The sequence below is a fragment of the Aulonocara sp. 'chitande type north' Nkhata Bay genome, linkage group LG16 (assembly GCF_057382095.1).
Source record: "Aulonocara sp. 'chitande type north' Nkhata Bay isolate Kocher_YH1m ecotype deep benthic linkage group LG16, A_spYH_male_GT1.1, whole genome shotgun sequence".
NCBI lineage: Eukaryota > Metazoa > Chordata > Actinopteri > Cichliformes > Cichlidae > Aulonocara > Aulonocara sp. 'chitande type north' Nkhata Bay.
In genome coordinates, this window is record NC_141359.1 from 273,406 (window position 1) to 294,448 (window position 21,043).

General features: G+C 41.8%; 1 protein-coding gene across 1 annotated transcript; it reads left to right on the forward strand.

Annotated features, from left to right (window-relative positions):
* The first annotated feature begins 8,676 nt into the window (after positions 1-8,676).
* LOC147310713 (uncharacterized) lies at positions 8,677-13,677 on the forward strand. Its single transcript, XM_086266939.1, has 5 exons — positions 8,677-8,773; positions 9,904-10,005; positions 10,944-11,027; positions 12,754-12,834; positions 13,393-13,677. The coding sequence occupies exons 1-5, from the start codon at positions 8,702-8,704 to the stop codon at positions 13,597-13,599; spliced, it is 546 nt and encodes a 181-aa protein (XP_086123065.1). The 5' UTR covers positions 8,677-8,701; the 3' UTR covers positions 13,600-13,677.
* The last annotated feature ends 7,366 nt before the right edge of the window (positions 13,678-21,043 follow it).

Sequence of the window (21,043 nt, forward strand, 5' to 3'; positions counted from 1 at the left end):
CACTCATTTTTTAAGGGAGAATTCCCTCCTTCAGTATTTATTGAGATCACTGCCAGTGACTACTGCAGTTTTGGTTCAATATACAATGTACTGTAGTATTAACAGTTCCTTAGTGTTTTTTCTTTATGCCATACAAAGCAAGGAGGCTTGGACAGCTTCATTTTAAGGAGGTTTGATCACGACCTCCTTGTAATTTGCAATGCTTTTTCCCAACCGGTTTAATCCTGTTATTCACCGTTATTAACCCATTAACTGTTTCACTCTGACCTTTGACCTATTAATGTATTTGTTTTCAAAAAATCATGTAAAGATCCTGTACAAAAATGTTTTGTTAATTTAATTTTTGACCCAATTCATAAAAATCTATGTAAAATATGTACAAAACCGATTTTTTTGTAACTATTTAATATAACCTTTAACCCTATTAAAACCATGTACTATTTGAGTACAAAAACAATTTTAATAGTAAAACCAACTTATAATTCCAACTTTATGCTTTAAACATGTACTTTATCATATAAACACTTCAACCACTCACATTTCATTTGGTATATGCCCAATTTTGCAGATCTTGATAGAAACGGGCTCCGCTTTACCTTCATTTTGAAGGCTTTTGGTAAACGTGACTGGAATCAGTTGTCTCCAGTTCTGGCATCTGACAGCAACTCCATCAGGGGGCCTCTCCAATTCTCTTTTTCTCTTTTCCAACCGAAAAATTACATCGAGGATCACCAGTTTGTCGTATTGAAATTTTTCAGAAGCTTCTTTTTTATTATCACCCAGCCATCCTGAAGACAGGGGCGATCGTGGCTCAAGGGTTAGGAGTTTGCCTTTTAATCAGAAGGTTGCCGGTTCGAGCCCCGGCTTGGACAGTCTTGGTCGTTGTGTCCTTGGGCAAGACACTTCACCTGTTGCCTACTGGTGGTGGTCAGAGGGCCTGGTGGCGCCAGTGTCCGGCAGCCTCGCCTCTGTCAGTGCGCCCCAGGGTGGCTGTGGCTACAATGTAGCTGCCATCACCGGTGTGCGAATGTGTGTGTGAATGGGTGGATGACTGGATATGTAAAGCACTTTGGGGTCCTTAGGGTCTAGTAAAGCGCTATATAAATACAGGCCATTTACCAATCTTTTTGGGGAGGACCAACGGTGGCTATACTATCTTCACCCACACTGACTATAGGGGCCTAGCTACTTTTGTGGTTTTCAAGGGTAGCAAAAAATGACTATCTCAAAAGGTTGGAAAAAACCAAAAAAAGTCACAACAAAACAAAACAAAAGAAAGAAAAGAAAATCAAAATCTTAAATGGTGTGTGTTCACTGTTGGGTTTTAAGAATCCAGAAAGCTCCCCTTTGATTAAGACTTCTTTGTCTGTCACTTCTTTGTATGACAATATTCACTTTTAGAAGAGTTAATGAAATCCAGGTAGAGTCTAGACAGGGGATAATTAATGCTGCTTGTGGGTATTACTGTTCTATCAGTCTGTCCTGAAATCATGTTTTTGTTCTCACAGTATAAAATCTTTGCAACACACTGTACTTGATTTTTTTGATGATTGCAATGCAACAATCATTTGCAGGGGAAGGCAAGAGGCAGTAGTCTCGTGGTGATGGTCAGAGGGCCCGTTGGCGCCTGTGTCCGGCAGCCTCGCCTCTGTCAGTGCGCCCCAGGGCACTTTATTTTATTTCTTTATTTGTCACATGCATAGTTATACAAGTATAACTGTTACGGTTTGGAGGAGGACTCAAGCGCAGGACTCCTGTTCTGATGCTCAAAAGAAGGGTTTATTTACAAGTCACCAGGTGTATATACAAGAATGTGCGGGGGGGTTATATTCAGCTGAGTGGGGGGAGAAGGGGTCTCCAGGGAAGTCCAAGGGAAAGCATGCGTTCTTCAGAATATCCACTCATACGATCACAGGCTCACACTCCAACACTGCCACACGGGAATCACACGGGGGAAAATCCAGGAAGCTCTGTAGACAGGGAGACAGGGTTAAGTACGACGCACAAAGGAAAACACTCTTAACTAAACTTGCTGTAGCTTGACTTCACTAATGCGTGGTAGACAACGATCCAGCCACGAACAGCAGTCACCTCCTGGCTTAAATGCTGCTCCCCTTAATGAGACCCAGGTGTCTCATCTCCCGAGGGCGTGGGCCGAGGGTGTGAACCCACAGGGAGTTCCGCCCCGGCGAGAGAGAAGAGAAAGAGAGAGAAAGAGAGAGAGGGCTGATCAGCATGCAGCTGATACGCCTGGCCGTGACAATAACACACAGTGAAATGTAGCCTGACACGCTCCTCGACGTGTGCAAAAATGGGGGGGGGGGTAGAGGAAGAACATTATATATATATATATATATACTATGCTATAGTAAAATAGTCATATAGTATATATATGACTATTTTACAGGATAGACAATATAAACATATTTAAAATTAAAGGAATTTGGAATGTACATTGTTCCTGGGTTTAGAGTGTCTGGAAGAGAGTCCTGTCTCAGTCAGTTATAGATGATGTGAGAGGGCGGGTGTGTGTGTTTAGGGCACGGATGGCTTGGGGATAGAAGCTCCTCTTGAGTCTCTCTGTCCTTGCCCGGATGATGCGGAATCTTTTACCAGATTGCAGAAGTTGGAACGGTTTGTTGCCAGGATGGGACGGGTCCTTCAGTATCTGCGCTGCTCTAGTCCGGCATCTCCTGGTGTAGGTGTCCTGAAGCGGGGGGAGAGCAATCCTGCAGCAGCGTTCTGCTGTACGGATCACTCTCTGGAGAGCTTTTTGGTCCTTCACACAGCTGTTCCCAAACCATGTCATGTTCTGTGTGAGGATGCTCTCCACAGCGCCTGTATAGAAAATCCTGAGGATCTTTGGAGAGACCCTGAACTTCCTCAGTTGTCGTAAGTGATACAGGTGCTGCCTAGCCTTTTTGGTCTGGACCTGAATGTGGGCAGCCCATGTCAGGTCTGAGGAGATGTGGACACCAAGATACTTGAAGGACTGCACCCTCTCCACTGGAGCTCCATTAATAATAATAATAATAATAATGGATTGGATTTATATAGCGCTTTTCTTGGCACCCAAAGCGCTTTACAATACCACTATTCATTCACTCTCACATTCATACACTGGTGGAGGCAGCTACAGTTGTAGCCACAGCTGCCCTGGGGCAGACTGACAGAAGCGAGGCTGCCATATCGCGCCATCGGCCCCTCTGGCCAACACCAGTAGGCAAGTAGGGTAAAGTGTCTTGCCCAAGGACACAACAACCAGGACAGAGAGCCCAGGGATCGAACTGGCGACCTGATGATCTGACCTTGATGATAATGGGCTTGCAGTCTCTTTGCTGACTCCTTCTGAAGTCCACCACCAGCTCCTTGGTCTTGCCGACGTTCAGCTGGAGGTGGTTGTCCTGGCACCATGATGCCAGATTCTTCACTTCATCCATGTAGGCCGCCTCATCGTTGTTGGAGATGGCGCCTGTGGCAGAGGTGTGGTCCTGGGCGCGGCTGCAGGGGAGGAGTGGTGCAGTGGGCTCAACGGGGCGGTGCTGGAGATGCCGGTGAGAACAGCTGATAGCGATTTGGACTGATAATGGTTTCCTTCCTTTTATAGTGAGACGGAGAGGAGCGGAGGGAGAGGGAAATCAGCTGGGACCGACAGCTGTCAGACTGTGTTCAGTCATAACCTGGGAAAACTGTAAATAAATGTGGAACTTGGTGATAAAGACCTGTGTGTGTGTGTACCTGTGTATAGTGCATTTCACAAGTGGTGCGGCCGGCGTGGGGATGTCCGACCCACAGGCTGTGCCGCTCACCCAGCCTTTGCAGTTTCTGGCGCAGATGCTGGCGGTGATGGCGAAGATGAGCCAAGACCAAGCGGCGGCCCAGCGGGCTCACCTGGCTGCGCTGCAGGAATAGACAGACCGGCAGACGCTGGTTCTGGAGTGGCTGGTTGGAGCCGCTGCTCCGCCGAAGCCTCCGCCGCTGTCAGTGGCGATGCCCCGGATGGGGGATGGGGACGACCCCCAGGTTTTCCTGGAGACTTTTCGTGCCACAGCGGAGGCCTGCCAGTGGCCGCAGGTGGAGTGGGCTCCGCGTTTGGACTGATAATGGTTTCCTTCCCTTTTTATAGTAAGATAAGATAAGATAAGATAACTCTTTATTGTCATTGCACAGTCATACATAGTACAGTTTTACAATGAAATTGGAAAAACTGTCCTACGTCGGCACTACATATAACACAACACGACACGATATGACACATCACAACGCAACAAACAACACAACACAGTATATTAACTTAGTATAAAAAGAAGAATAAGTGTATGTGTATTGCACACTGTTATTATTGCACATTAATTATTATTGCACCTTGTTATAAATATAAATATTATTGTTATTGTTTTAAACATTGTTACCTCCCCCCTAAAAAGTCCAGGGAGGTATCCAGTCAGGTCAGCTGTTTGCATTGATCAGGGCTATTGCCCTGTTGTAAAAGCTGTCCTTGAGTCTATTTGTTCGGGACCTCAGCAGCATGAACCTCCTGCCAGACGGCAGCAGCTTAAACACCCGGTGTCCTGGGTGTGTGCAGTCCTGCAGGATGCTGCGTGCCCTCTTGAGACAGCGAGTGCTGTACAGGTCCTTGAGGGAGGGAAGAGGATGTCCAATGATTTTTTGGGCCATGTCAATGACCCTCTGGAGTGCCTTTCTGTGTGCTGTGGTGCAGCTGGAGAGCCACACACCGATGCAATATGTCAGCACACTTTCAATGGAGCAGCGGTAGAAGACGGTCAGCAGCTCCTTCTTCAGGTCCATTTTTCTGAGGATTCTCAGAAAGTGGAGATGCTGTTGGGCCTTCTTCAAAACTGCAGAGGTGTTAGAGCTCCATTGGAGGTCTGTGTCTATGTGCACACCCAGAAACTTTAAACTGGAGACCCTTTCCAAGCACTCCCCGTTGATGCTGACAGGCTGCAGCTGGGACTTCCTCCTTCTGAAGTCAACTACCAGTTCTTTTGTTTTGGGTTGTATTGAGGTCCAGGTTGTTATCTGCACACCAATCTGACAGCCTCTGAACTTCAGCTCTGTATGCAGTCTCATCTCCCCCTGAGTTGAGCCCCACCACAGTGGTATCATCTGCAAACTTGATGACTGTGTTTTCTGGGTGGGAACTAACACAGTCATGTGTGTACAGAGTGTACAGTAGGGGACTCAGTACACAGCCTTGTGGAGAGCCGATGTTGAGGCTGAGGGCTGAGGAAAGATGAGACCCCACTCTAACTCTCTGTACACGGTCTGAGAGGAAGTCTCTGATCCAGCGGCAACTGGTGGAAGGAAGTCCAATTTCCAGCAGATAAACAAATAGTACAAATAAACAAGTGATATAAAAGTTAAATCCACTCACCATTGACATCAAAAAATCTTTAACTTTTCAATTAAACTCCAACAACAACAGTCCACTTGTATTCCCAAAACTTTAGATGATCCAGTTTTGTAAAATAAATAAAATAAAATATATTGAACACAGATTGCCGTAGCACCTAGCAATATGCTAGCTTTGCATATTTTCAAATTTGATCTCTGTAATACAAAACAGAGACGTGTGGGTGACCCAGCCATTTCAGCAATGAGTGCCCCACTTATGGAGGTTGGCCAGGTGGTCTGGGTCACTGGTACTCTGACACATTTTCCGGTCCTGGAGCGACATGCAACATTATGGTCAGAATACAAGGGGATCCAGCCTGAGCAATGTTAGATTACAGCGGCAGGCAGTCCCTAATTCACCAGAACCTGTGTCTGTTACTGTCCTGGGCCTGTGACCCAATGTTTTGATTTTGTATTATGCTTTATTAGTCTGTTTTCCTTTTGGTTCATGGTTCGTGACTATTGGGGTTTTGGTTTCTGTTCTTCTGGGATTTTGAATTCTAGCTTTTAAGTTTAGTTCCGCCCTTGTGTTTATTCTCTTGTTCCCCAGTCATGTCTCATGTCTCTCAGGTCCCTTTATTCTGTGTTCCCTCTGTTCTCTGTCGGTGTTGTACCTCTGAGTTCTGTCCATGGATTTCCTGCTTTATTTTGAAGGTCCATGACTTATGTCAGTGTTTTTAGTTTTGCTTCCTCCATCTCGTTAAGTCTAATTTCTACCGGCTGTGTTCCCACATGTTCGAGGCTCTATTTTGAACTGTTTTGCATGGGCAGCCCAGGCAAGGAGGACTCAGCCACACTTCTAGAAACCCTCACTGCTTGGTCTGTTCAGTCACTAGCTCAGTCAGTCACTCAACCACCTGATCCGCTTCTACCACAACTACCACTTCGGCCTGTAGCCCAGTTAGCCGCCCGGCCTGTAGCTCCATTTTCACCTCAACCATTACTTCAGTCATTATCACAGTCTCCTGCTCAGTCACTCTCAGTTCAGTCTCCTGCTCAGTCTCCTGCTCACTCGTCTTTAGCTCAGTCTGTTATTCAGCCTCTTGTGTTGCCACTAGCTCAGTCTCCTGTGTTGCCGCTAGCTCCACTTAGCACGGCCTGTACCTCTGCCATTAGCATAGTTTGCACTTCAGCCATTTATTTTATCATCAGTCCAGTCTGCAGATCAGCCTTTAGTTTAACTGCCTGTTCAGTCTGTCGCTCAGCCCCTAGCTCACTCACCTTTAGCTCAGCTGTTAGTCCACTCATTGGTTCAATGACTCATCCTACGCAGGGAACACACGTCATGAAAACATTTGCTGGTTCTCAAAAGGTGGCCATGTTAGAGACAGTAACTCAGTCCAGGGCCTCCCCAGAGGCTGAGTGTCAGCCACCAGCCGACTCTAGATCCCTGGAGGCTAAGGCGCCAGTGCCAGCTACCTCACCGGGGAACTCCACTGAGCAGTCTCAGCCGTCATCACCCGCTGAGAGCTCCAGCGAATTCACCCATCCGCCTCCATCCTCTGCTGGGTGTATTAGTGAACACTTTCAGTGCTCTGAGGACTGCATCCCACTGTCGCTGCCTTAGCCAAGCCAATGTGCTGCTCAGCTCCAGCCAGTGTCAACACTGCCAGAGGTCCCCTCTGCCTGCTGATTCTGTATCTGTTCCTGCTGGAGGGTCCGAGGGATCCATCCAGCCTGCAGCGCCACCTACTCCATCATTTGCGGCTGCCACGCTGTCATCTGGTCCTGCCTCGTCTGGTCCTGGTCCTGCCACACCGCTATCTCGTCCACGTCCGGCTCAGCCTGCTCGACCTTGTCCGTGTGTGGTTTGGTGTCAGCGGCCACCTTCCAGGTCGCTGACTGGACTCCGTCGCCGACACAGTTGGCATCCTGAAATGCTCCGACGCTGCCGCTGCCTTCCACGCGGTTGGCCTTCGGATCGCCTACATTGCCACCGCTGCCTTCTGCACGGCCTCCAGAACTACTTGGTTTCTGTTGCTGGCCTCCTGGTCGGCCCCCTGAACTTGTGTACCTTGGACCCTGGTGCCATCGACCTCTGGGTTGGCCCCCGGAGTTACCGTCTTGTATTATTGAGCCAGCGGCCCACTGAGCTGTGTTTTTGGTTTTCCCAGCTCATCTGTTTTGTTTTGGACTCCTGTTGCCGGGATTTTGCTTTGTTGGACTCCGAAGTTTCTGCTGGTTTTCTGGTTTCTGTATTGGAGAGGAGTGTCACCCAGGATCAGATTCGCTGACCGAGGGATCGAACTTCTGGGAATCCTGTTCGCAGCCGGTCACTATGCTGTCACTGGAAAACTACTGAAGACTCTGATGTGGTCCCCCAGCCACCAAGGTTTATCCCAAAAAGAACCCCTGGTGTACAGCCACCTCTAAATTCTGGAAATCCATCAGCAGGTGAAATGTGCTCATCTCTTTGTTGTTTCTCTGAAATCGGGATGCCCACCAGCACCGAGCTCCAACCATTTTGCTGTCCCCACAAGCAGCAGGGAAAGACAGTCAAAAGCAAGCATGGCCACCCAAGGAAGGCGAAAGTGCACTCTGTGCAAAAGAAAAATTCCCTGGCTGGGTGTGCAGTGCAATGTGGGTCTCTGTCTCCAGGTGGGTAGGAACTGCTTCAGGGTCTATCACACAGGCCCAAAAACGCCTGGACGCTTGTAACATAAAAAGGCCAATAAATTAAAAACTGAGTGAGCGAGGATTAAAAAAAACATTTTTGTGCATATTTATTATAGTTCATATTGCAAGTTGATGTTGTGTTGTATTTTGTTATTGCTGAATATCAGTTTCCACTATAAATCTCAAGTTCTTTTTTTTCACTTTAAACTGTTGTTCCACTTTCATAACAATAAAATAATATAAAATGGCTGCCAGGTATTGAAAGCTGAGATTATTCTAAAAAATGGGGCAAAAGCATTCAGTTATAGTATGTTTATTGACCCTTTTACAGCCAAAATTACCAAAAAAGTCCAGGCGGCCTAAATTATGCTTGGTCAATAAAAGTTTAATTAATAATTTTGGATGTTAAAACCATATTAAACTAGTTTTTCTTGGATACATTAATATTTTGTTAAAACACAAGTTCAGCAATCTAATGCTGACATTTTGGTGCGGAAGGGAAGGGATGAGGGAAAACACACTTTTCCTGACTTTTGCGGTCCCCACTTTACCTATTCCCATCCCCCACCCGCTGCAGTCACAGGCTTGCAGGTGTTGCTAATTAGTCGCGTGCTCGGTGCAGCCAGACACGCGGGGCGTAGCTCGGAGGCGAGAGGAGACGGCTGGGAGTATGAAGAAGCGTGACAGAGAGAAAGTGGAGATGTCCGACAGTCAGAGAATAGAGGATGAAGGGATGAATGTGGTAAGTACATTAAACAAACTGTTTTAGTGTTTACTTAATAATTAGGCAAAGTGAAGTGTTTGCAGCCTACAGTTTGCTCTGTAGTTAGCATGCTTTGCTAATGCTTGCATGACTTAGCTTAATGGGGTGTTCGACGACATTCTCCTAAACTGTACAGTTTTTAGCTGATATCTTAACATTCATGCAGTCATGAATGTCTGTTTTGGACACTTTTATTAGTTACTGTCGTAATTTTCGGGCGTATGTGGGACTGAAAATGAACGCTTAATGAGCAACCAATGAGCTTAATGAGTAGCTAGCAATAGTGTTAGCTCTAAATAGTGAGTAAATTTCTAGAATAACTTCGTTCAACTATAGGCCTGAAGTATTCACAACAAGAAACAAGCTAAGCAGCTACAGAGTCATTTCTTTTCAAAGCGTTTCAAAGCGTCAAGTTTTTGTCGTGGCAGGGAGGGTGGCAGTCGGAGCAGCGAGACAGACCCGCCGAAGCTAATCCAGACTCCTGGATTAGCTTCGGGAGTCTGGATTAGCTTCGGCTGTCGAGGACCCAAGTTCATAATGCAATTATTGTCGTGACGAGCTAAGAAATGGCTTAAGTGTAATGTTGTGTCGTGGTATGCAAAACGAAGCGTGAGGTCGCGGGGGCAGCGACAGTACCAGAGCAGCAGGCGAACCGACTTTTCCCTCAGTTAAATATTCAGCCGTGGAAAGTAATTTAGTGGTGTTTTAAGTTTTGTGATTGTTTATGATAGACAAAAAATGTTTTACTTCTGCAGTGGCTTGATTGCTGTTAATCACAAACAATGAAGTACTAAAAATATTAAATAATAAAATTCCTATCATAGTAAATTAAGATAAATAAACCTAACAATATTAAGCATGTGAACAGACTATTGCACAGCTTCATTTAAACTATGACTTATATTCAAAAGATTGATTTTTATAAAACCGTTTTCATATTTGCACCATGTCTTTGTAGTGACTAACATATGTGATTAGACCTATTGATGTCACCTTAAATACTATCCCGTTATCACTAAGTGTGTATTTCTTACTTGTTGATGTATAAAACTACTGTACTTCAGGTATGGACATGTTATGTTAGCTGTTTTGTGTTTGACCTCATCCAGAGTAAACAATCCACCAGACTGAAGGCACGTTTGCAACGCCTGAGAGACAATCATGATAAATGCTGGTCAAGAGTCATGGACTCCTTAAAACACCAAACACAGGTAATCATAATAGGGTTTTGACTTTTCCCATATTACAATATTAATAAATACAGTGGTGCTTCTGACTTAGATTTGTGACAGTATGAATGCATGTGCCAAAACATTCTGTAGGGGTGTGTTGGTTTGATTACGCAGGTGTACTGAAAAGATACATTTTTTTTTGTGTGTGTCTCTAACGCCTGATTTTCACCCAAGCGACTTTAGCATCATGTCAGCTCTTTAGTTAACTAATTTGAAATGGCTTTTGTCATGTGTGGGAGGAGCGGGGAATAGTGTACAAACCTAGGACTGACATTTAAGCAAGACATATTAGCCTTTTATAAAGAAGTAGAAGCTGTACCCAAATGTCATTCTAAACTAAAATGTAAATATTTGTAGGAAACTAGTACTTTGGTACAAAAGTGCATCATTAAGTTCTTAAATATCCGATATATGTATCTAAGTATCATAAATATTACCTGGCAAATAATGTACTTCAATGTCAAATGTATACATAAAAGCAAAGTGTGTACACAGTTACATGTATTTCAGGGGGTGTTATCAGCCTGGCTGATCTGAAATTCAGCTTTTCATTTTTTTTTGTTGTACTTCTGTAAAGTACTTGAAAAAAATGTTTGGTACATCTCATCACTCAGTGCAAGCTGAAATTGTCTACAGCTTAGTTTACAACAGTACTGAGGGCCACTTTTTAAGATGGAGCCATGTTTAGTCAACTATAGGCTAATAGAAAGGGTTTTGGTTTTTTTTCTTTTGGTTGTGCTGTAATTAAAGCCTTCTGAATTTAGACATCAAAACCAAAGTATGTGTAGTAATGCTGTGTTTTCTTACACAGCATTAGGTTTAAATAAAACAGAGGATGCATTTAGGAGTGTATTGGTCTTGTTCATCACCTTTTTGTGAACCTTATCAAAAGAAATGTTTGTCTCTGTAATGTTTAGTCATTGGAGAGAACAAACCAAGAGGGTGAGACTTCATCACCACCCCAGCTCTCACCTAAGAAACTTGCAGCTTCCAAGACTTTGGTAAGTAACAAATTAACTTGTGGTATATAACAGGCTCAGTACTCTATAAGTTTAACAGTTTACCATGTAGATATAGATGAAAAATTAGCAGTGGTGCTGGTATCGATAAATAAATAAATGTGACAGCTGCCAGTCATTATGTGGCTTTTCTGCCTTTCTTTCACTGCATGTTAGCCTAATTTGTATAAAAGATGGGTTATGTTCACACACACGTAGGTGACAGAAGCAGAACTTGACACACAAGCACAAGAGCACAGCCCACAGTAGTGATAATGAAATGGACTTCAGGATATACCTCATGATTGAGAATCCATAAGTCATTACCCCCCTTAAACCACACTCAATTAATTTTCCACAGTTATATCTAATGCTAAAGTGACTTTGTTATCCTCCACAGCTCATGAAACTTAATAAAAATTTGCATTCTGCATTGGTTGTATATTAAGATGGTGTGCAAAGTATGTTGATACTCAAGCTGTGTCCCAAAACCTAGGCTGCATCCTTCGAAGACCGAAAAGGCCGGAAGTGCGAGGCTTGTAAAATGGGACGGTCTAGCATTAGATTTGCGTCACCAGCTGTCTCGTTGGCGTTTAATAAACTCAGCCGTCTCACCTGCTCGAGTGACCATTGAACCCTCCGGTCAGCTATCGAGCGGCTGGGTAACAGAAGTCTCTGAAAACGTCTGAGCACTTTTGCAAATATGCGATCTCTTGATAAACTGAGCAGATATTTGAAGTTTACACAGCTACAGTCTCACCTGAAAATGTTAAAAATTTATTTTGTGACCCAGAAAGAGTAATAAGATTAATATTAAAAGTTAGTAGCGGCCGCCATTGTTGGAAACTGGAATCGGCTCGGCCGCGCTATGAATTCTGGGATATGGTGGGGCACAAAGGATACACCCGACCCATCCTTCAAATCTGGGGAAAAGGAGGACGCATTTGTCGGCCAGATTCGGAGGAGTCTACGAATTGGGACAGCCTTCGTGGCGTCGCTGTGACGTAATCGGTCTACAAATGCGGCCTCAGGAGGATGCAGCTGACATTTTGGGTGCCAGCTTTAGTGCCAGTCAGGACAAGAAACCAAACGCATCTCTCATTTACCTGAAAATGTACTAGTCCAGTGACCCTGAAAGGCATTTTAATAAGTTTAAAGGCAAGCTCTGTTGTATTGTTTTAAGGCAGATATTTCCATGATTTTAAGTGTTTACATTTGGCTTAGATATGTTATATGTTCGGTTATCATATCGATATGTGGAACAAAGACTTGACATGGTTAAACAACATACAGGAGTGATTCTGTAACTTTTTTCATAACTAAGATATAATTATTGTGGTCATGAGCTACGTACTTCTGCGCTGTACTGCTTCTTAATTATAGAATGCTTATTTTTCAGTTCAGGATTGTTAGGAATTTTAAAAATCCACATTCAACATTTAGGATTGAGTAAACAAATAATATAAGCCAATGGCAGTACTTCAATACCAGTTCTTGTTACCCATCCTGTGTGAGAGGTGAAGGAGAGCCAGAATTGTCTGCACTGTTTCTGATGTGGATTAGATGTCATTCATATTTAGTGTTTTCAAGGTGCAAATTGCTGAATTGACTTGCATGACTTTCAAAATTGCAAGTATGCTTTACCACACATCTTATCTAACATGTTCCTCATTAACATTATGTATGTAGACATGGTAATACATGTGTCCTTTTTAATTTCATTTTAAAGCCCTCAGCAAGTCTTAATCAAGAGGGGGAGACCTCATCGTCAGATCTTTCATTTGAGCTACCAACATCATCTGAGAGCATGGTATGTGTCAAATAAGCACTTTTAGCTTATCCCATATGGCCATAAGTAGCTCTGAAACTTTTTCATAACTTGCAGGTTTTTGCTAGAGTGAGTTAAGCTGTCAGTTTGAAAGAGAACCAGCAAACACAGCCCTGACCATGCATTCACTGTTTTGTTAGCATGTACTGTCTTTATGTCACATACTGTCACACATGGCCTGGCAGAGAACTGAACAACAGGAGGTTCAATCTGGCCCCTATGGGTGGCTTTGCTTCAGCTTTCATGCTTTGCAATCTTTGAGTTGAATTTTTCATAAAAATTAACTGTTTCCCTGGTGTGGTGAAGTCAGCATAAGTCTACACAGGATTGCAAATGTATGGGAAGTTAAAATTTCTAGATATGTTATTCAAATCAAACTCATGAGTTTGTTAGTTTACTTACAGAACTCAAAATGTAAAAATTTCTTTCTTAATTCGCTTGAGAAGGGTTGAGAAGTTAAAAATCAGGTTTGATATCTTTCTCGATGTATTACAGTCATTGCTGTCAATGTCTTACTGTACATCTCCCCTCTCTCCATAGGAAATAATTGTTGATGTTGATGCTGATACTGACGTCGAGATAATCACTCCTGAAAGTTCATACTCTGATGCTGCTGACCCAGATGTGCCATCACTCAAACGAACTGACAGCATATTTATAAGTTTGCATAATTCTGGTCATTTCCACACTTTTATTAGGGCTTTAACTTACTGTAGAAGACTGGCATTGCAGCATTGCAATTTTTAAACTATATGTACTTAATAAAAATCTTGCGCCACTCTTCATTCTTTGTATTTTACTAGCAATATGGGTATAGTTCTCCAGGCTTCTTGAAGGACATTAAAGGGCCTCTTTGGCTGTTTCTGCATTGTGTTCTGTTCAGTCAGATGACTCCACACTGCTTCAATAATGTTAAGGTCGAGGCTCTGGGGAGGCAAATCAATGACTGTTAATGTTCCACTGTTTTTTTTTTTTGTTTTTTTTTTTGTTTTTTTTTTGGGGGGGGGGGGGGGGGGGGGGTCATAATTTCATCAGTTTTGAGAAGATCTCCAACACATGCTGCCCCAAACAATGACAGAGCCTCCACCATGTTTTACAGATGACTGTAGACCCTCACTGTTAAACCTCTCTGCTATCCTCCTGCATACACGTTGATGAGTTGGAAACAACAAATTCAATTTTGGATTTTTTTACTCCACAAGCCATGTTTCCAGTGATTTTTGTTTTTAAGTCCAGTTTTTGTGTAATTTGGCATACCCCAGCATCTTCTCATTTTAATTTGGTTTAATAACCATTCTTAACACTTAATCCCCCGCGCAACACAAACATGACAAGACTTTGAGATACTGATCTGCTGTAGGTAATCGTTTTTTTTCCCCTTTTACGTTTTCATGGCTGCAATTTTCTTTTTGTGCTTCGCTTCTCCACTTGAGATTTTATTTCTTTCTTTCAAAGACACTGCACACCATGCTGAGAGATGCAAGGTTTTCAGGTCGTTGGGAATCATACTGTTGGTCTAACAATATTATTTTATGCCTGTAACTGTTATCTTTGGCATTACTCATAGATTCAATTAATGAAATGGAAACAAGTGATGTTTTAGTGACAGTCTGCTAGAAAGAAATTACCTACAGATAACATTTAAATTTTATTTTTTTCTAAGTTGTCTATGTGGGGACACAACCCTGGTTCATCTCTCAAGTTAGGAGACTTTTTTTTTTGCTTTGAATGATTCATAGGTCATTGTTAAGTAGCTTAACAAACAAAAACATTCCTCTGAAAATGGTCAGGTACAAGGACTGGGCTCAAATGAGTGAAAAAGCAGCCAATGTCCAAAGAAAAACTTTGAAAGACCTTCCGAATGTCTGGAGAACTATTGCTCAAGAGCACTTTAGAAATTACAACTCTGCCTCCTTGGAGTAAAAATGTAAAGTAATGAGAGAGAGGGAAAAAAAATACAGGAGTTTTCATCCAATTATTTGAACAGCTCTGTTCAATAATTATTTTACAGGTTGTTTTTTGAGGGGTTTTTGTATCTTGTTTGACACAAACATTTGGTTGTCAGTTGTGAATTCTTATGGTAGTGCTGAAATGGTATCATCCAGCCCTAATTTTTCCTTGTTAATTTTATGGTTGGGTTGAAACTATCGGTAAACAAGTCTTTCTGTATACAAAGCTAAAGTTGTTGATGAAAATGACTAAATCCTATAACCCTTCATTAACCTGGTAACAGTTCTAACAAATTAAAGTTGACTTTAATGAAGGTGTTAAAGGGGTCTCACAGACGGTGTAAGATTTTCACACCTGGGTAATTATTCTTGCAAATTTAGCTATAAATATCTCTATCTGGTTTTTCAGCTTACCAGTGAATACCTGCAGTCAATCTCCAAGGTGGCTGACACCTCAGAAGGTTCTGGAAGTTGTATTGAAAGCACTGATGATGAATATATTCCATCAAAAGACTCAAGGAATGAAAGCAGTTCAGAGGGATCTGCAGATATTCTTGAGTGTGAAGCAAAGATGGCAGATTTTCATGATGAGGAATTTCTTAAGAATCTGAAGAGAAGCCGGGATCTTTATGAGAAGAAATGGGATGTGTGCGTTTCATCTCGTGCCCTGCAAACTCTAAAAGAAGGAAAATGGAACACTCCTCAACTCCTCCCTTTCACCGAGGATGTAAAAACCATGCACATGTATCTTGATACGTACAGAAAAGAATACCAAACCAGACTTGCCAGTGATCCCAATAAGAAGAACTGGTCAATGCTGGCCAATTTGACTCTTTGCGAAGTGATACTGTTTAACCACAGGAGAGAGGGTGAGGTATCAAAAATGCCACTAACTGCATTCACCCTGCGAGACACTTCAGGAGTCCATTCGGATTTGGCAGTAGGACTTTCAGAGTTGGAACAAAAACTTTGTCGCCATTTCCAGCGCATTGAAATAAGAGGGAAAAGGAACAGAAAAGTTCCTATCCTCTTAACACCAGACATGCTGTCCTCAATGGAAGCCTTGGTTTCACATCGGCGGGCCTGTGGTGTGTCTGATGAAAATCCCTTTTTCTTTTTCTAGACCTGAAGCAGACACTCACTTTAGGGGATCAGATGCCATCAGACAGATTGCAAAGGAATGTGGAGCGAAGCATCCAGAAACACTGTCCTCAACTAAGTTGAGAAAGCATGTGTCCACACTGTCCACAGTCCTAAACCTGAGAGACAATGAGATGGACATCGTCGCAAATTTTCTAGGCCATGATATCAGAGTCAATAGGGAGTACTATAGACTGCCTGAAGGAACCCTTGAGTTGGCTAAAGTCAGCAAAGTGCTCATTGCTCTAGAACAAGGCCGACTGTCAGACTTCAAGGGAATGAGCCTCGATCAAATCCAAATTAATCCCAATGGTAAACAAAACGTTCTTATATTTTTATGTCAGAGTAAATGTCTTTTGTGCTACATGGTTTTCTTATCATTGCTTTACAGAAGAAATGCAGGAAGATGTGGAAAGTGATCTTTCAGAGACAGATGCATCAAAGGAGTCATCGTTCAGTTCCTCAACATCGAGTAGGTGACAGGTTTAACTGTTTTTAGCATCCAGCCATTTACTGCATATAAAAATAGATGACATGATGGTTTTTAAATTTGTAGCAAAAAACGTGGAATCTTATAGTGGCAGACTGAGGTTTTAGTTTGTCCCCTCTGTTAACAAAGTACATGTCAAATTGTTCCGAAAGAGTTTCTCTCATTTTACTTAGTTATCACATGAATGTATGTTCAATTGTTAAATTTTCTGATCAGTTTGGTTTGAAATGTACTTAAATGTTATAAAAAGGCTGTGAGCTGTCAGTATTGACAGCTGATTTCAGTTAGTTTCTGGCAGGCAGATGGACAAGAACTGTATACCTTGCTGCACTGCCCCATCACTATTGTGCAGACACTTGGTCCAAATGACAAGCAACAGATGTCTGCGCTTGTTGTTATGGCTTAATATTTGAATAGTGCAAAGATGTGGAGACATGCCATTCATCTTTACATACAGTTAATACCTCTAACAAAAAATACATTGCATAGTGTGAAGGCTGAATGGGCACAGAGTTCAACCATATACAATTACTGACTTCTTTGACTTTTGACTTTTTTTGTCAAAGGATCCCAAAGATCGAGAAGTCAACCAACCACTGAGTTTGATGAAACACCCACAGGTATCCAGCAGAATAACCAGATGGTACCTTTTTTAATTATTTTGTGGGTTTTATAAACACAGAAATTTAAAATATATACATATTTATTTAACAGGATCCTCAACACCCAAGAAAAGAGAGGAGACGGGATCTGACATTGACGACCCTAAAGAGGGTACTTCTCACACCCACCGCACACCCTGTTTTGCCTCAGGTACCTGTCTTAATTTAGCCTCTAAGCAAGCTTCACAAAAACCTAAAAGAAATTACAGAATTTTGATTGTGCGCTATCTCAATTTGTTAACAGGAACTTCAGCAAAGGAAAAGGAGTCTGACACTGATGCCACTAAAATGGGTAATTTGCACACAAACTACAGGACTTTAAGTCCCCCCCCCCCCCCCCCTTCCTGTTTTTGAAACCTGCTTTTACAAATTGGTAGAATTAAACCAAACAGGAGCACATAGAGTATAGATGTTCTTTTTTTGGGGTATATTTCAGTTGTGCAAACCTGAAAACTTTTTGATTGGTATGACTGTCTACAGTAGATTTCCAATAATCCACAAGAAAAACATAATTTCTGTAATTGTAACTGGATGTACTGAATGTACTTTAAATGATTAGTCTAAAAAACTTCTAACCTACTTTCTAGAGTATCCCCTACCAAAGAGCCTGATAGCACTATTGTTGCCTGTATTGTGTAATTTTCTTTGTACCCTTGCGTGTTTATTACTGTTAGCTTTTTCTATTGCTGCTAGCTGCTTGCCCACCATTTTATTTTCAAGCCACGTCAGTTCAGTTGGCATTAATTCTCTGCATATAGAGAACCATGAATGGGTAAAGTTTTTGTTTCAACCTTTGTGATTGTTTTCCTTCAAGAGCTAAAATAAAATCACACCTTCTTTAACTGAAGGAGACTGGACTAGGTATTTGACAGTGTAATATTGAAACTTTTCAAATATTTTAAATTTTAGCACAGTAGATGAGTTATGTAACACGGTGATAAGACTGTACTGCATTGCAGTCACAATTTTGCATGTTTTTCAGTATTTGTCTTCTGTTTTCCAGGGTCACAAGGTACATATTTTTTTCCTACTTACACAGTTTACTCTTCTTCTCATAGGACCACCAGGATTCAAGCAAGGACAGTGGACCACAGATGAGCCTGATGGTGACCACCCTACTGCAGGTATCCCACAGACTGAGGCTTGGCATTTGCCCACATTTCTTCTTTACCCATTCCCTTTTCCACACAACAGCTAAAAAGGCTATACTAAAATAAGCACTGATTTGCTTTCTCACCCTAATAATTCTTTTATTTCAAAGTTGTACAAATGTTCTTAGTACAACCTATCTAGACTGGATGATGACATGATGATGAATTGGTAATGATTAATGTAACAAGGCAGTAAGAAAAAACGGAGGTATTTCAGTTCAAGGCTTTCATCAGCGTTACAGCAGGTGAAATGTGTGCCAAATTTATTAAGGCTGACTACTTATGGGTGATTAGCTGGTTATTACTCTTGTCCAAAATGACTGTTACTGGTCAAAGAATTTACTGTTGTTACTTAACAGAAAAACACTTCTTCCTCTGTCAGCTCTTTTTTGAGAGCTCCAGTAGGTGAATACTTTTACCTGAAGCAACCAAATTCTTACAAAAGTCTTTATGTCATATTAATTCTGGACAAGATCATTCCAGGAATCAGGGCTCTGTGCCAGAAAACATGTTTGGCTAAAACTAGGTAATCCAGGTTTTCCATTTCAGAGTGAGGGTGGATGCTGAGTCAGACCCTGTAAACCTAACCTGCAGGATTTCTTTGACTCCTCTCCTTCTCCTGGTGTATCTGAACTGGCTGACTTGCATTTTTTTCTTTTTCTCATCCATAAAGTTGCCATCAAAGGTCATAGTTGGGTGGTTTAAATTTACATTTTTACAGTCATTGAGAGATGTAGTGAGATAATGGATTGTACTTAACAAGACCGCATTTTGTAATGATTTACTAATGTAAGAATGGAAACAGAAATGACATCAGATTTACTATCAGTTAAAGATGAAATTTATAGCCCATTTTCTAACTCTGGATGGCAGTACAGCTGTTAGGCTGGTAGTTCCCATGTATTCAAACATTTCCTGTGCGTTACTGTTTAAAGAAAATCTTTTTAATAGCATGTAGTGAGCATCCTAATTCACTAATTTTCTTTTTTTTTTTCACTGAATTTCATACCAATGATGGGGTGTTGGATAAAGTCAGTCTGTTAGCAAGAAACACTGATAACTAAGTTATTTGTTATTTCTACTCACAGGCAGATCATTTCTAAGCATCTGATTTGATCTTTGAAATTTCATTTTTGTCAACCATTTAAATTAAATGGTTTCTAGTATTATGAATATACTAGAATATTTTGTATTATTTAAAAAAACAAGTTCACAATTAGAACTTAAGTACATACTGACACTAATTCTGTAAGTGGATTCTGTCGCTGAGCAGGATGCAGTATGAATCCAGATGGCAGCTTGTTACTTATCTACAGGTGCGAAAGTGATAGCAAGCTACAGGGAGAAAACAATGCTGCTTTCAAGTGTTTCTATTATTGTTAGTCTCAACTGTTAAAGCTGACTGACAACTGAACTGTGATTAGCTACCTCACTTGTTAGAAGTGGATGTTTCCTTAGATTTTCTTATATCTATCCTCCATCCTTCTTGGGAGGTACTAAGAAGCAAGGAAAAAATGCAAATGATAGAAAAGTGTAGGCAGTTTTAGGGACCTAGGATGTATCCACATATAACTGTGATAAAGAACCTAATGTATAATTTGCCTGTTCACTGACAGGAAAATTCATGATTTAACTGGATCCTCAACAGCTAATAGGAAACAGTGCAAAATTTAAAAGTGATTACTCTAAAACTGAAGCGTCTTAAATTAATTATTACAACTGTATTAAGTCTCTTTTCTATTTTAGGAACATCAAAGAAGAGGACTTGGACATCAGCTGAGGTCCATGCTGTGGAAAAGACACTAATGTCCTTCATTGAGTCTGGTAAAGTACCAGGAAAGTCGGAGTGCGTTGCCTGTATTGAGGCTTTACCGAAAGCACTTAAAAACAGAACCTGGACAGGGGTAAAGTTCTATGTAAAAAATCGAATCACTGCAATGCAGCGTAAAGCTGCAAAAAGAGTTTAACAGCCTGTTCTTAATTGTTCATTTGTGCCTTGTTTGCCGCTTTGCAATGTTTTTACGTTCTGTGATAGACCAATGTTTTTGGACGTAAAAAAAAAAAAAAAAAACGTTTGGAAAGATTCATGTTCCATTTTAATTAATTTTAATTATGTTTTGAAAAGGAAAAGGCATTCCTGTTCGGACATATCTAAAAATGCCACCTTGCTTATGAGGGAGTACTGTCTAATATATACTTATATTTATAATTCAATTCAATTCAATTCAATTTTATTTATATAGTGCCAAATCACAACAAAAGTCGCCTCAAGGCGCTTCATAGATACAGAGAAAAACCCAACAATCATATGACCCCCTATGAGCAAGCACTTTGGCGACAGTGGGAAGGAAAAACTCCCTTTTAACAGGAAGAAACCTCCGGCAGAACCAGGCTCAGGGAGGGGCGGCCATCTGCTGCGACCGGTTGGGGTGAGAGAAGGAAGACAGGATAAAGACATGCTGTGGAAGAGAGACAGAGGTTAATAACAGATATGATTCAATGCAGAGAGGTCTGTTAATACATAGTGAGTGAGAAAGGTGACTGGAAAGGAAAAACTCAATGCATCATGGGAATCCCCCGGCAGCCTACATCTATTGCAGCATAACTAAGGGAGGATTCAGGGTCACCTGGTCCAGCCCTAACTATATGCTTTAGCAAAAAGGAAAGTTTTAAGCCTAATCTTAAAAGTAGAGATAGTGTCTGTCTCCCGAATCCAAACTGGAAGCTGGTTCCACAGAAGAGGGGCCTGAAAACTGAAGGCTCTCCCTCCCATTCTACTTTTAAATACTCTAGGAACAA